Here is a 13,461-nt window from a genome sequence, read left to right as displayed (position 1 = left end):
TACTGTTTCTTGTGGTGTTACTGCTCTTGGGAGTTCTCCTCAGTGAAGCTGTGTTGGATTATTTTCTCTTTTCACTGAGCACAATTTGTCAAGACTCAGTCCCTGTTTTAATTTTACGTTGACATTTTTAATAATACCCCTTGTCTTCACCATTTTACACTTAATTAGTAGGAGTGGCATAATTCAATCACATGCTGTGCCATTTTCTTACTCTTGTGATTGTTTAAAGGATGGGATCAATTGCAGCTTCCTCTGGATTCATCTGTGGGAAGGCTTTAAATAAGACCATTTCTATTACTGTCCCTTTGGTGTCAATTTGACAAAATTCTCATCTTCCCCTGTGGTCCAGGGTTTGGACCATCTGAGTCAGCCTTCTGTTCAAGTCAATACTTTGAAATCAACTGAGATTAATTATTTAACAACAGTTCCTTGCATTGTCAACCCTATGCATTAAAATGTCAAATTATGCCAAAAGGACCATAAAACTGGCTCTAAGGGTGATCTCCAGAGAAAGCCTGTCTGATTTTTAGTGCAGCACAGAATATAAGCCAGTTGTCCAAGAGTTAATTTCTACTCCTGCAGGAAACGACCCTACATCTTTTTTTTAGGGTACCTGAGATTGATAGGTAGTCAGCTGTCTTCGGACACCGCGGCTATAAGGAAAACACCAAATAGCAGAATATTGTCACGAACGGAGGGGAAAATCAGACGTTTCTCATAGGTATCAACATGCATGCTGGGCAAAGGGCTCGTGAACGTTTTCCTTTCGAAGGGAGTTTGGCAAACGGGGACAGGACGGGGAGAAGGGCTCTGCGATTTGTCTTGGGTACAGCAAGCTCGCACAAGTCGGGAAGCGGTGGCAGCGCGCTGGGACCGGAGGATACCGGGCAGCCCTGCTGCGAGCAGCCAAGACCCCGGAGCAATGTTCCTTGGCGATGCTGCGGGAGTTGGGACAGGGAGAGCCGACACCGACGGCCCCGAGCCGCTTTAGGAAGGGCTTCCCCGCCCGCGGCGAGGGAGCTGTACCAGGAGCAAGAGCTGAGGGGGTCTGGGGTGCTCTGGGCGAGCCCAAGGGTCTCGCCGAGGTGACGGGCGACGGGCCCTCGGGGTGGGGAAGGGAGGTGCGTGTCTCGCCGCGGAGCCTCCGCCACGGAACGGCCTCTACCTCGCCGAAAGTTTGCGAAGTGCCTCGGCGCTGGGGGGAGCGGGGCGGGGGCTGCCCCGGTGGAGCTCCTCCTTCGGGGCCGGGCCTGGGCGGGCGGAGCGGGGAGGGAGCCCCCGGCCCCGGAGTGCCGCGGCTGCGGACGGAACGAGCGGCGGTCGTGTCGAGGTGCTCCGCGCAGGAGGAGCCCGCGACGTCGCTGCGGGCGGCCCGGGCACGGGGCCGGGGCGCTGCCACCATGAGGCGGCGCGGCGGGGGTTGTCTCCTGCCCGCGCCTCCGCAGCTCCTGCTGGTGCTGCTGGGAGCGCTGCTCCGCTCCAGAGGTAAGCGGCTGCCGCGGCACGCTCTGCCCCGCGGCAGCACGGGGGGCCCGGCTGCCGTCCCGGGCTCGGCGGCGGCGATCTGTGCCCGGGCGGAGAGCCCTGCCCGGCCGCGCCGCTCACCTGCCCGCGCCCGCCGGGCGGGGAGCCCTGCCCTGCGCCGCGCCGCCCCGCCGCGCTTTGTCCGCGCCCCGTCCCGCGCCCCGACGCGGGGCTCTCGCCTTCGCCGTGTCGCGGCGAGCTGGAGCCGGCGGAGTGCCCCGGCAGGCCGGAGCGCGGGGCGCGGAGAGGCGCTGCCCCGGGAGCCCACGCGGCCGCTGCCCCCCGCGGAAGTTTGGCGGCGGCGGGCGCGGGCTTTGTTCCCGCGGTGCGAGCGGCGGGCCGGGCCGGGGCGGGCGCGCAGGTTGCCTCGCAGGCTGCCGTGCCCGGCGTGTCGGGACAGCCGCCGCTCCGGAGCAGGAATGCAGCCGCGCACCCGCCGCGACGGGCCCCTTAAAGGTACAGCCCGGCTCCGCGGCGGCGCCCCGGGCTACCTGCCTCGCCGGGGAGTGGGAGTCCTCCCGCAGCGCCCTGGCACAGCGGGGCCAGAGCAGGAGTACCAAAAATAGTGATGAGGGGAGGCTTTCGCTGCGCTCCTAGCGAGCCAGGAGGTAGTCTCATCAAGTCTCGCCATAAAAACTTTAGCTTTGTGGTTGCTCTATCAACTGACATCTGCTGTTTCTTCGTCTTGTGCTGTGGTTCTTGATTTTACAAATGCGCCCGGTGGAGAAGAAAACATCTAAACGGTTCGCAAAATTGTTTATAAAGAGTTAGAAGGCTTTTGGGGGAGGGGTGTGGAGAGGAGATACGTACCTCATTTCTTTCCCTTCACTGCTTTGGCAGCTGCTGTATAATTTCACCCATCCGTTTTCTCCTGTGCTACTCTGAAATTACAGGAAGCATTTGCAGTAGTGCTGCTGACCTCCATCATTCTACAAGTATTGCCCCTGGGGCACAATCATAGGAAGTTTGGGTTTCAAGTAATATTATTTCTCTTCTAACAGAAAAACTAATTGCAGGCAGCTTTGAAGAATGTGCTAAGCTAGCTTGGATAGACTGACTAGAGAGGGCTGTAGTTCTGTGTATCAGAAAGCCTGCTTTTTAGGAGCCACAAGGCCTCTTGAGTTCCCCAATGCCACACAGATACTTAGCTGTCCTCTAGTAGTGAGAAGGATCTAAAAGATAGATCTTAGTGTAGGTACAGATCTGGATGTGTTTTATTTTGGCTGTTACCCAGGTGCTCCTAGTTAATGTGTCTGGGCTGTTAACAGCTATGTGGGGGATGTCTGATTGTAAAATGCAAGTTTGCTAGTAGGTGGTTGTTCCTTGATGTCTCTAGGATGTTTTTTTATGGCAGTTTGTTTCTCTTTCAAGTAGTTTTCCCATCAGTGCACTTTTGTGCACTTTTGTATCCTCTTGTCAGATGACTGTAAGTTTATGTTTGGATGTGCCAGCTGCTTCCAGAAGTGAATATCCTCTTTCCTTCATCAAAATATGAGGAAATAAGGACACAATTTTGCAATAAGGACACAATTCCTGAACAATCTTTTTCCTATTTGAAGTAGGGAAAAACATGAGGAGATACCAGGATTGAGGTGGCAGAGAAAATGCCAAAATTTGTGATGAGTCAGTGTTCTTTGACATAGCTAGAAAATTTTCCAAGTTGTCCCTTAGAAGTGCCTGCAGGGGTGGCGTGCAGCTTAACTGTCACAAAGCATTCACGGAAGTTGTGATGCTGAACAGGTAAGCTGTTAGAAACACTTGGTCATTTACTGCTCTGCCTCAGTACAGGAGAGCGTAGAGCAAACAAGTCTGCAAGACTGACCTTTGACTCTTTTGTAGTGGATAGCGGCAGATCAAACTGGATAAGTCTGTGCCAAAGAATCCCCAAACCAACAAAAGAGGTCTGCAAGTGTCTTGAGCTCTTGGAAAAGTGCACTGCAGGTAAAAACAGGTATAGAGAGGGAATTTAATGCTCATGTCATGCGCTGCTGGTGGCTGGAGCAAAGAAGGACCTGGTGTTAAGATGATCTGTGTTAGTATAAATACAGAATGTCACAGAACCCGTCTGGCTGATGTGTTTGCTGGTTTGGCTCCTGGAGCTCTGCCAGAACAATACATAGCTAATATCAGAGCTTCACTTCTGAAGCATGTTGACTATGTTTTATAGTTGGAAACCGAAACGTATTGCTTCTGTGGAAGTATAATTTGCAGTGGGAATCAGAGTTTCAACTGCCGGTGCTTGGCATTGCTGTTGGTTCTGCAGCTATTAGCCAAGTGTAAAGCACCCATTTTCTTATTGTCAACTTGGAGCTGATAATGTCCTTCCTGGGTGTGCTTAGAGTGCCAGGGTTTGCTGAATCATCAATTTGGATGATATTCAGAGATCTCTTGATCACCCTGAATTATCTTGACTTTTTTTTTTTTCCAGAGTGGTGATGGCACTGAGTAGCATTCCCTATATTTCTAAAATGAGGAGCAACGTGCTGCAGGCGGTGACAAGTGATGGTTTTTTGTTTTGCTTTTGACAATTCCATCTACTAAAACATAATGGAAAAGCATATGGCATAAATCTTCCAGTGTGAAGTTAGCATAACTGTTTTATTTAGTATATATAACCAATTTTCTTTTATATTCTCTTTCTAGAAGCTTTCAGTTGTGTGCTATAGCACTGTTTTCTGCAATAGAGAAACTCTTCTTGTGTCTTGGGAGTGTGGGTGTATGCAGCAAGAAAATTAATAGGTGCATAGTTGCATAAAGTGTTTGCATTTCCAGAATGTCTTGTGAACCTTGAAAAGGGATATTCTCTTCATGTGGGCCACAAAATGTGATTGCAGAAAACTGATAGTTGTTTTTCTAAATTGTATTCCTTGAAATTACAGAAGGAAAAAGTGGTTAGATACAAACATTATCCAGTTGTTTGTAGTTCAAACGAGAAAACAGTACGTGCTGTATCTTAACTAGAAAAGAAATCAAAGTGATTTGTATTTTGTTTTTACTTGTAAATGCTCTCCAGACTAGTGAAATTAACATTAAAAATAGTTAAAACATTAATTCTGTGAGAATGATCTGTAGTCTGATAGTGCTCTTGAATCTTCATGCACTCTTGTGAAATAGGCAAATATTATCCTTGTTTTGTAAATGTGGGAAGTGAAGTAGAAATTGTCTTGCCCAAGGCCAACTCCATTTGCCCTAGAATGCAACTTACAGTCGAACACAATAGGATGTATGCTTCATAACACTTCTAAAAGCTGATAAAGAGATATTATCTTAAATACCAGTCAAGGTTTTAAAAATAGGTTTATGTAGTAAGTGCATGTTCTGCAGCTTCATTGAATTCCTTTGCTGCTTGTGACTATTTCTCTTTTTAATAATACTTACATTTCTCTCGATGATGGTCAAAAATCATAAAACCACAGAAATTTTACTGACTCTGTTGGAAAGGGTGAATTGGTAAATAAAGTGTTATTAAAAGATATGTAAAAGAAAGGTGGATACTTAATTTCTCTACTCCTCCATTATTTGTGGCTTAACTATTTGTGATGTTTTGTTCTATGGGTTTACATAATCAGATGGTATATATTAGACTTAAACTGACCATCTTTTAAGGTGCCTGGCTTTACCTGATAAAACATCCAGAGCTGGAGCTCTGGCAAACAACAAACCCACTCCTTTAAATGGCATACTGTCTTTAGTGGCTGTCTGTGTTTCACACAAAGCAGGGCAGAAAACACTAAATGTAATTGTCATCCACGAATCTCATGTCCTCGGTGGTTAGGCTCTTACTTTTGTGTCTGTGGTGTCAATGGTTCTTTGCCATTGCTGTTAGGTTAGGTATTACTCTTTTATGGGATTTTGTTGTCTCTGCTGGGCGAAAACTGGGCACTGTAATGCTCCTTGAATCTCTTCTTTCTTCTGTCTGTAGATTTCCATTTCCTTGTACTAAAGATAGTAAGCATATGGATGCAGGAGCTTGTTGTTCTGTAGGCTTGTGGTTTATTCATGCTTTATATCTGGTTGCTCTGGGACTGTTACCTGGGAGTATTTGACTGCCCTCCTGTTGTGAGTGAATTCATGTTCAGGTTTTTTAGCTTTCCAGGCATGTTTTTTTGCCTTTCTTGTCCAGAGCTGTCTGTTAGATGCTGAAGTGTTCCAGCCTTTGCATCTAGTCTGGGGGACTCTTGAGCTGCAATCAGTCTTTTGTGAGCAGCAGATATCCTTGGCTGTTGTGACCCTAGATGAAAGGAGACTCACTGTGTAATGGCAGGAAAAGAAGTTTTCATAAAGACTTTATTAACATCAAATGGAGCTGATGTTTGTTGAATTTTATTGTGCTGAATTGTGAATGACTGAAATTCCTCATGTCAGGGAATTAGGTAATTTAAGATAGAAGACAAAGAAAAAAAGGGAATTGAATTATCATGAGCCCGATTCTGATGGTATGAGATACATTAAGCATTCTGGTGTAAGCGTGTTAGCACACCTGTGGGTTGAAAAGTTAGTAACAGAAGCTTTGTCTGTCATGAGGTTCTTAGGTGATTAGGTTCTTCTGGTATTAGCCACCAGTCAGCAAGTCACAAACCATTAAGATTAGCGGACAGCAATGTAGGTGCATACTCAGTGTTTGCACTGCTAGCTGGAGTTTTGTCAAAAAGTGCATGACCAAAGACAGGCAGATCTTGTTTCTCAAGCTGTTGTATGTTGATAGCAACTTTCTATTGTTGCAATACTCCGAAGTAAAAAGCACCAGATTTTTTCCCTGAATGGGTTAGAGTTAGAATAGAATTCACCTTCATGTACTGTAATGATGAGGTTGTATAAAGAACTGTTGTCCAGCAAAGCTTCCAGTAGATAAAATATTTGCCTGAAAACAGCCCCCATGTTCTGTAGTGTCAAGGTGGAATTTCACTCTTGAAGTTAAATCTACCAGCAGTGAGACGTTATCATGACTCCAGGCAGGGGAGACCCCTCTCCTGGCTACCAGCATGGTGACTTCCTCAGTATGCCCTAGCAGGGCATAGTCTTCTGTGTCTCTTTGTTACTGCCTGACAGCCCCTCCCAGCTGCTGGAGCTTTCTGTTTCTATTGCATAGCAGCAGTTCTTTAATCAGAAATCTTGTTAGTATTCAAGGATAATTGATCCGACTCTCTGGTAGGGGGTGGGGACCCAGCCTTGCATCCTTCTCCTACTTGCCACCCCTAGTTTGACCCCTGTTGTCTCTTTGTTTCCTCCTGTTAAGTTTGTGCCAGTGATATGTGTGTGTGCTGTTTTTCCAAGCAGCCTGAAGTTGGCTGTAACCAAGAGCAGCAGTTAAATAGAGCCCGATTTCCCCGCTTCCTGGCGTTCAGTTGTTCGGCTCCATTTTCTGGTCTTCTGTGTTTTTGATTTGCAGAGAAGGAACTTACTTGGTGCCCCCGGGCATCTCTTAAACCCATTAGAACAAGCTCCATTATTTCACTGTACTTAGAAATCCTCCTCCTTTAGCCCCAGCATCCATCAAAATAATGTATCCTCTGTAAGGCCCTCTGGAAAATGTTTAATAGGATCTTTTCAAACTCAAGGAGAGTTCCAGTTGGAAAGGGGGAGGGGAGAAGGCTAATGGAAGATCTGACTGTGACTTGCAGTAAGCCTGAACTTGGCCTGTGTCAGCTCTCCCTTCACCTCCATGCTGAACAGAGCGGATCCAACACTGGGATCAAAGCTGGAAACAAAAGGCTTTGGGAGAAAAATTTCCCGTCTGGCCAAGAGGCAGCCACACAAAAGTGGTGCATAATTTATCACTCGAGGTTTATTTCTACTGTGCTCCTTCTGGAGAGAAGAGGAAAAAAGAAGTGACTCTCCTGCTGTTTCGAAGTGGATAAGTGATGGCTTTGGAGATTTGAGGCAGGAAGGAGCTAGAGATACCATGGAAAAACCTTTTCAGTGCATTCTGTACCCCGCTCCTCTCTTCTCAGACATGGTCCGACATTATTTCTCTTGAGGGGAACCCTATTCTTGCATTTTGAAGTTTCAGAGAGTGAGGACTTTTAACTTCTCTGCTAATTTCCAAATCACAGTGGAGTGGTGTTGCCCTTGGCAAAATCAAGTTCTTTGACTTTCCAAGGTGTTTTTCTTAACTTAAGGATTGGTCTAGGTGCTGTGGCTCTGTGTAACATGAAGGAAGGGCTACGTTTGCCCCAAAGGCTTTATAGTCTTAATTGGACATCTGACATCTGATAAGGATCAGGGGGTATGATAATTCTACTGGGATAGATAAGGTCAATATTAAAATTGTATTGCTTTCTAATTAAATTTCCTTTAGCTTTGATTTAATGGGAAAAGCTTCCAAAGTTTTTCATTCCAATCACTTCTTAGAATGAGGATAGAGAGAGGTTTTGGGTAGGAGTTGGCATCAAAGACTACTGAAAGCTGGTAACTGTGTAAATAAGGATGAGGAAGCAAATGCAAGAGTAGTGTAAACCATGAGAAGAAGGTAAAGGGATATAGAAGTATAGATATTAACAGAAGCGAAGATAGGCATTTTGGAAATGAGAGCCAAGGACTTGAGCTGGCAAAGGAACAGAAAACTCGTGTAAGGAAATCCAAGTGGAGTAATTATGTGGGATCTGATGGCAGAAAGCGTTGTTAATTAGGTAGGATAAAAGATGGAAATTTTGAAAGGGAAGATGAGCATTGAGCATAATTTAACTGCTGAGACAGGGAAAGACTTATTTTACTAATGCTTTAAAGGAGGATGTGACAAATTGCTAGGAATCCGTGACAGTAGAGTCCCTGACCTAATGGAGTGATTTTATGAAATATTAGGAGCCTAGCAATGGAGTCAGAGGTGGAAAGGGAGACTGTTAGCAGAACACTGTGATGGTGAGCCCATGAGATAGATTCCACATTCCACCACTGCAGGCAGAGGTGGTGATGGAGCTGTCAGCCTTGGGAGCATGTAAGCTAGAAGGATTTTTGAGTGGGATGTCCCAGAAGGTATTTTGGCAGACAGTATTGTCTGGAAAAGTGTATGAAATTGGGAGGGCAGAACTGAAGTGAGAAGGTAGAACTTTGGAGATAATTGCTTGGACAAAAGCATCAAGTGAGAATAGGAGATTACTATGGGTTTGGTAAGAAGTCTGGATATAGAAACAAGTGTAAGTCTGGTGGCAGAAAATTGCTCCTTTCCTGGAAAAGCAGCCTACTTCTCTTCCCCTTCCCCGTTAAGAATTGCTGTGTGAAAGAGTGAGTCACTATAGTGAACAGTTAAAACACAGACACCTGATGTTCTCAGCCTTTTCTCTGAAAGTCTTGTAAGGAGCATCCTGGGACTGTGCAAAGTTAGAAGGAAATACACACTCTGCTCCTTTAGCCTGAATCTCCAGCTCTGTCAGTTCATTTGACTTGGTGACAGCTGGTAGTGCTGGGAGAGGTTCTTGTTTAAGGTGCAGCCATTCAGTATATCAGAACTGTCTTGTGGGATCTAGGATTAGAATAAAATAAAGACACACCTTCTTTCTTTTTTTTTTTTTTTCCTTTGTGCTCCCACCCAATTTTAGTTCTGAATTTCCATAACTGCTGAATAGTCAAATCCTTTCTTTGCGACTCTGAGGGCAGGGGAAAAAAAAAGGAGAGAAGTCTTGGGGTTGTAATTTCCTGCTTCTGTTCCAGGCTTCTGAGGATGAACTGGGAGGTGGGATAATTCTCTGAATTAAAACTGCATTTGTTAGGAGGAAGCCAGCTTTACTGCTGTCCTTTCTTTGTTATTCAGACTTTGCCACTTCTTCAAGCTTGACAAATTTAAGAAATTAGGTTTTTGAGGCCTCAAAGACTGTATTCTCTGTATTCTCTTCACTGTGATTTTTGAAGCCTGCTACTCTTGAAAAGCCTGAGTTGAGCTTCTTGTGGCTGAAGGACATGCCGCTAATTTGTGCTGCCTTTATAAAAAGGGCCTTAATCAGCATAGTACCTATTAGCATGAGGAAAAACATAACAAGTCTGTCTGTGAGAGAAATCTAGAGAGTTCATAGTATGGGAAAGGGGAGATAGATTGGAGGCTGCCATTCTGGAGGCTTTAACAGCCAAGAAACAGGAGAGAATAGTCATTGGTAAATAGGAATGCTAGAGAACTACCTGCATTTTAGTCATGGATCTCAAATAGAAGTATTCAGTGTTTCTTAGAAAGCATGATGCAGGAATAAGTGAGAGACTGGGTCAGGAGTTCTTTAAGAGCAATAGTCATTAGCTTGTACACAGACCTAAGTTAAATACAAGGAAAGACCAGGTTGAGCTCAGAGCTGTATTCATGCAGAATTTTCTTGGGCATTGTCTTGGAAACTGGGAAGGACAGATTTGTCCGGTTGATGTGGTTATGGCCCTTTGCTATCTTAGGGAAGGCTGCCTCTGCATCTGACTTCTTTCCTGATCCAGTGAACAGCAGCTACAGGAGGGTGTTGACTCATGAAGAGCTGATTGCCGAGCAGTTGTCTCCACCACAAGGGTGGTAACTTCGTGTGTTCCAGTTTGAACTGTCACCACTCATGAATGGAAGAATTCAGACCTGCAATCAGCATTACCTTAAACAACAGAAGACCTTTAGGCCTTTTGGGTGATAGCTGTTGGTTTTAGGGGTTTGTTTTTGTTGTTTGTGTTGTTGATTTCTTTTTTCCAGGCACTAGGTTCTTTTAGCTGGGAAGCAGGTGGATCCCCTGCCTGTGCCTCAACTCCTCCAGAAGGGCAGATTTGTCATTTTGCATCTTTACAGTTACGCTGAATAATTTCTATGCTACCAGTATTCAAGCAAGAACAACCCTGGTGTTCCTGGACTTCTGCAACCTTTGACTACAACCTTTGGCTTGAAGCAGCTTGCTCACTAACAGGAGAAGCCTGTTATTTCTCTGAGGTTTCTCTTGTTTGTGACTTGCCTTCTGTGAACTGGAAGAGGAGGAGCTGTAATCTTCTGTTGCTCTTAGTGCAAATTCCAGACTAGAACAAAATAAGTAAATTACTTAGGTTTAAGTTTTCCAGTCAATTGTCCCTAGAAAATGTTGGGTGTTGTTTTGGTGCTTCTTTTCTTGCCTTGTTATGGTTAGTTCTTTACCTGTAAGTCTTTAAAAGTTTGGGAGGAAACTTTAAAGCTTTAAAGGAATGTCTTAAAAAAAAAAAAGGGACAATTCCTGTGATACACTGTAGTAACCTTTTCTTGTTTGGTTGTGCTGAAGAAGCAAACTTGGTGATGGTAATGTGGAAGAATAAGAGAAACTCAGATGATTATTTTTTGAGAAAGGACCCGTGAGCAGTTTTTGTGATGAGATGCTTTAGAGCAGACTGGCAAGAAAGAGGGGGTGGCAGACACTTGCCTCCTTTAAATGCTTGGCAATCCCCCGTTTAGCTTAATTGGGTACACAAGGTGAAGCCTTAACAGTTACAATATAGAAATAATGGGAGATACAGGGCAAATTAGACCTATGTACAGTTCATCAATTGTAGGATAAAAATAAACAGTACTCACACAGTAGCCTTCGAGCAAGGAAGGGAGTGAGGCAGAGATGACATCTTTGGTCTGTACATCTTGATTTACGCGCTCAGGCAAAGCAACCTGTGAGCTCAGGCTTCGATTAAGTGACTGGGACAGCTGCCAAAACACCTACGTTAGCTGGCTAAGGTATTGCAGTGCATTGGTCCTGCAGGTTCATCTGGGAAAGGCACGGAGTCTTATCTGGGTTTGCCTTGGGTTTTTTCTTGAACAACATTGTAACAACATGCTTTGCATCCTATGTCAAGATCTTAAACTAAATGTGATGGCAATGCTAAAACTGCTTCTTGAAGTGTTGTGAGGACAGAGGGCCATTGGAGTTACACCCTAGAAGACTGGGTAGCCTAAGGAGCCAGCTTTTCTGACTGTGCAGGCTGCATACCAAAGTCTCTAACATATGTGCTTGATGGCTCCATGCCCTTTAGAGACAAGAGTGGCTCACAGGAGCAGAATGACAGTAACTCCATAAGGAGAATATTACCTGTTATGGGATGGGACTGAGCTAAGGTGGGTAGACAGCACAGACCCTCTACAGCCCCACTGTAATCAGCTTCAGGAACCTTTGCATGCTTAGTGCTTAAGGCTTTGTGTGACTGTGCTGGCTGCGTTAGCAGCCCTAGCAAGTAGGGCATGTTTGAACTGTTCAAACCATTAGAACTGAATACACTGCTGAGATTTTCCTCCTATACTAATCAAGAGTAAATTAAATATTTGACTCCCACAAGAACGAGCTCCAGAGCTCTGAATGTTCTTCCTTTGTAACCAAAGGGAAGTCAACTTTTTTATTTTCAGATGTGCAAAGACATGAAGTTACTAGATCTAGAGGTCTGTGTAATGATTGCTACAGAGTAGGACTTGGAGGATTTCCATTGCTGATCCTAGCAGCAGCAAAACCAATTCTTTTTATGCAATCTTATCCAAAACAGCAAAAATTGTCTCCACCTAATAGCACAGGAGAACCATAGGCTGAAACCAAATGAAAATGTTATCCATGCCTATGAAAACGTTGTTTTGGGGTTTGACACTCCTTTTGAGGCTTGGGAAGCAACTAATTTCATCCAAAATTCACATGAGAAACTAGTCAGAATCTAAGCCAGAACACAAGTTTCTATAGCAGAAAAAAAAGTCCGAACCTGTTAGCCAACTAAACTGCCACAAGTTATTGTACAAAGTTATTCTGCTGGCACTTAGTGCCAAGTCAAATGTGGAAAATGAAGTCAGATTCTACCAAATACTGAGCTGGCATGTGCAATTTGGGTTGCACTTTGGATACAGGGAGAATACCATAAACAATAAATGTTGGAATGAGAAGTAAAAGGAAAGGCTGAGAAGAAAATTTTATAATCTTATGAGTAAAAGACAAAATATATTAGAGCAAAGAACATTTATCTTATTAGAAATAAAATGTTCTTCTTTGACACTTGGACTCCATGCCATGTATCCGTTTCTCTTAAAACCTCTGTGGAGATGGGCCCTTCATATGTTGAATCCACTTCTGGAAGAAACTCAAGCGTGCTGCTTTTTACATGTGGGTAACACTTGCAGAGCTTGTTTTGCCAATAAAAGTGTCTCTGAATTGATTGTGGTGGGATGTGGTGCGAGTTCTGATGTAACATGAGGCTCTTTGCAAGTGCAGATTTTGATGAGAACTCATCTTTAAAATCTCTAGTAATTTTGTTTTCTTGTTGCCGTTGTGAATTGGCTCCTTTCTTTCTGTGGTCCATTGTTGTATGGATGATGTTTGGAAATGAAATGTCTTCCATCTGGTTAAGAAATTTGATTTATCCTTGGAGGCCTGAACTGCTGTCTTTGCTAACAGGAAATAAACAATGTTCCAACTGCCCCAGTTATCACCCACTTGCCTTTCTCCAGATCCACGTCTTTTGCAAGGATCCTAGAAGAGAAGACTAATGGATCATGAATTGCATTTTGGGCAATCCTCTGTTCCTTCATATCTATCAATTCAGTCCTCTCCTCCTGTTTAAACTTGGTAAATTAAACACACGGCTTAAAACAATTAAACAGTGGTCTGGACCGTGGAGGTCTGGTTTGCCTGGACACAGTTCATAACTTGTTTCAGGTGGCACTAAGAATGCAGCTCCAAGTGACTTACAAGGGCATGTTACTGATTCAGAGTAGGGTTTAGTATAACCTTGCTTTATGGGAAATACTGTCATCAAAATACAGTTTTATGGTAATATATAGCCCATGTTTTGGAATAGCAGAATTAGAGGAGTTTTTGCTCCTGCTCCCTTTTCTTTTAGTAAAACTTGATTTCTCTGAGAGAAATTTTTTTGGCAGGGCTACTAGGATGTTGTCACTGCTGAGGGTTGTTCTTCTCTGCCTACAGTGTGTGTGGCTTGGCCTCCAGCTGCTGGGCTTCCTTGGCCCAGGGGTGTGGTTTCTTGTTGCGCCTAGTCTGGTAT

General features: G+C 44.6%; 1 protein-coding gene across 3 annotated transcripts in view; it reads left to right on the top strand.

Annotated features, from left to right (window-relative positions):
- The first annotated feature begins 1,173 nt into the window (after positions 1-1,173).
- LRP4 (LDL receptor related protein 4) overlaps positions 1,174-13,461 on the top strand; it is an 83,449-nt gene continuing 71,161 nt past the window's right edge. For all 3 annotated transcript variants that reach the window (XM_071427463.1, XM_071427462.1, XM_071427464.1), the window contains exon 1: positions 1,174-1,485. In XM_071427463.1, the coding sequence (XP_071283564.1) occupies positions 1,401-1,485 (85 nt within the window). In that variant the 5' untranslated portion in view covers positions 1,174-1,400. The remainder of the gene's footprint in view (positions 1,486-13,461) is intronic.

Source organism: Agelaius tricolor, unplaced genomic scaffold (assembly GCF_023055355.1).
Source record: "Agelaius tricolor isolate 1412-34295 unplaced genomic scaffold, bAgeTri1.0.p SCAF_5, whole genome shotgun sequence".
Taxonomy (NCBI): domain Eukaryota; kingdom Metazoa; phylum Chordata; class Aves; order Passeriformes; family Icteridae; genus Agelaius; species Agelaius tricolor.
Note: the sequence above shows the minus strand (reverse complement) of the source record. Positions and strands in the feature narration are given on the sequence as shown.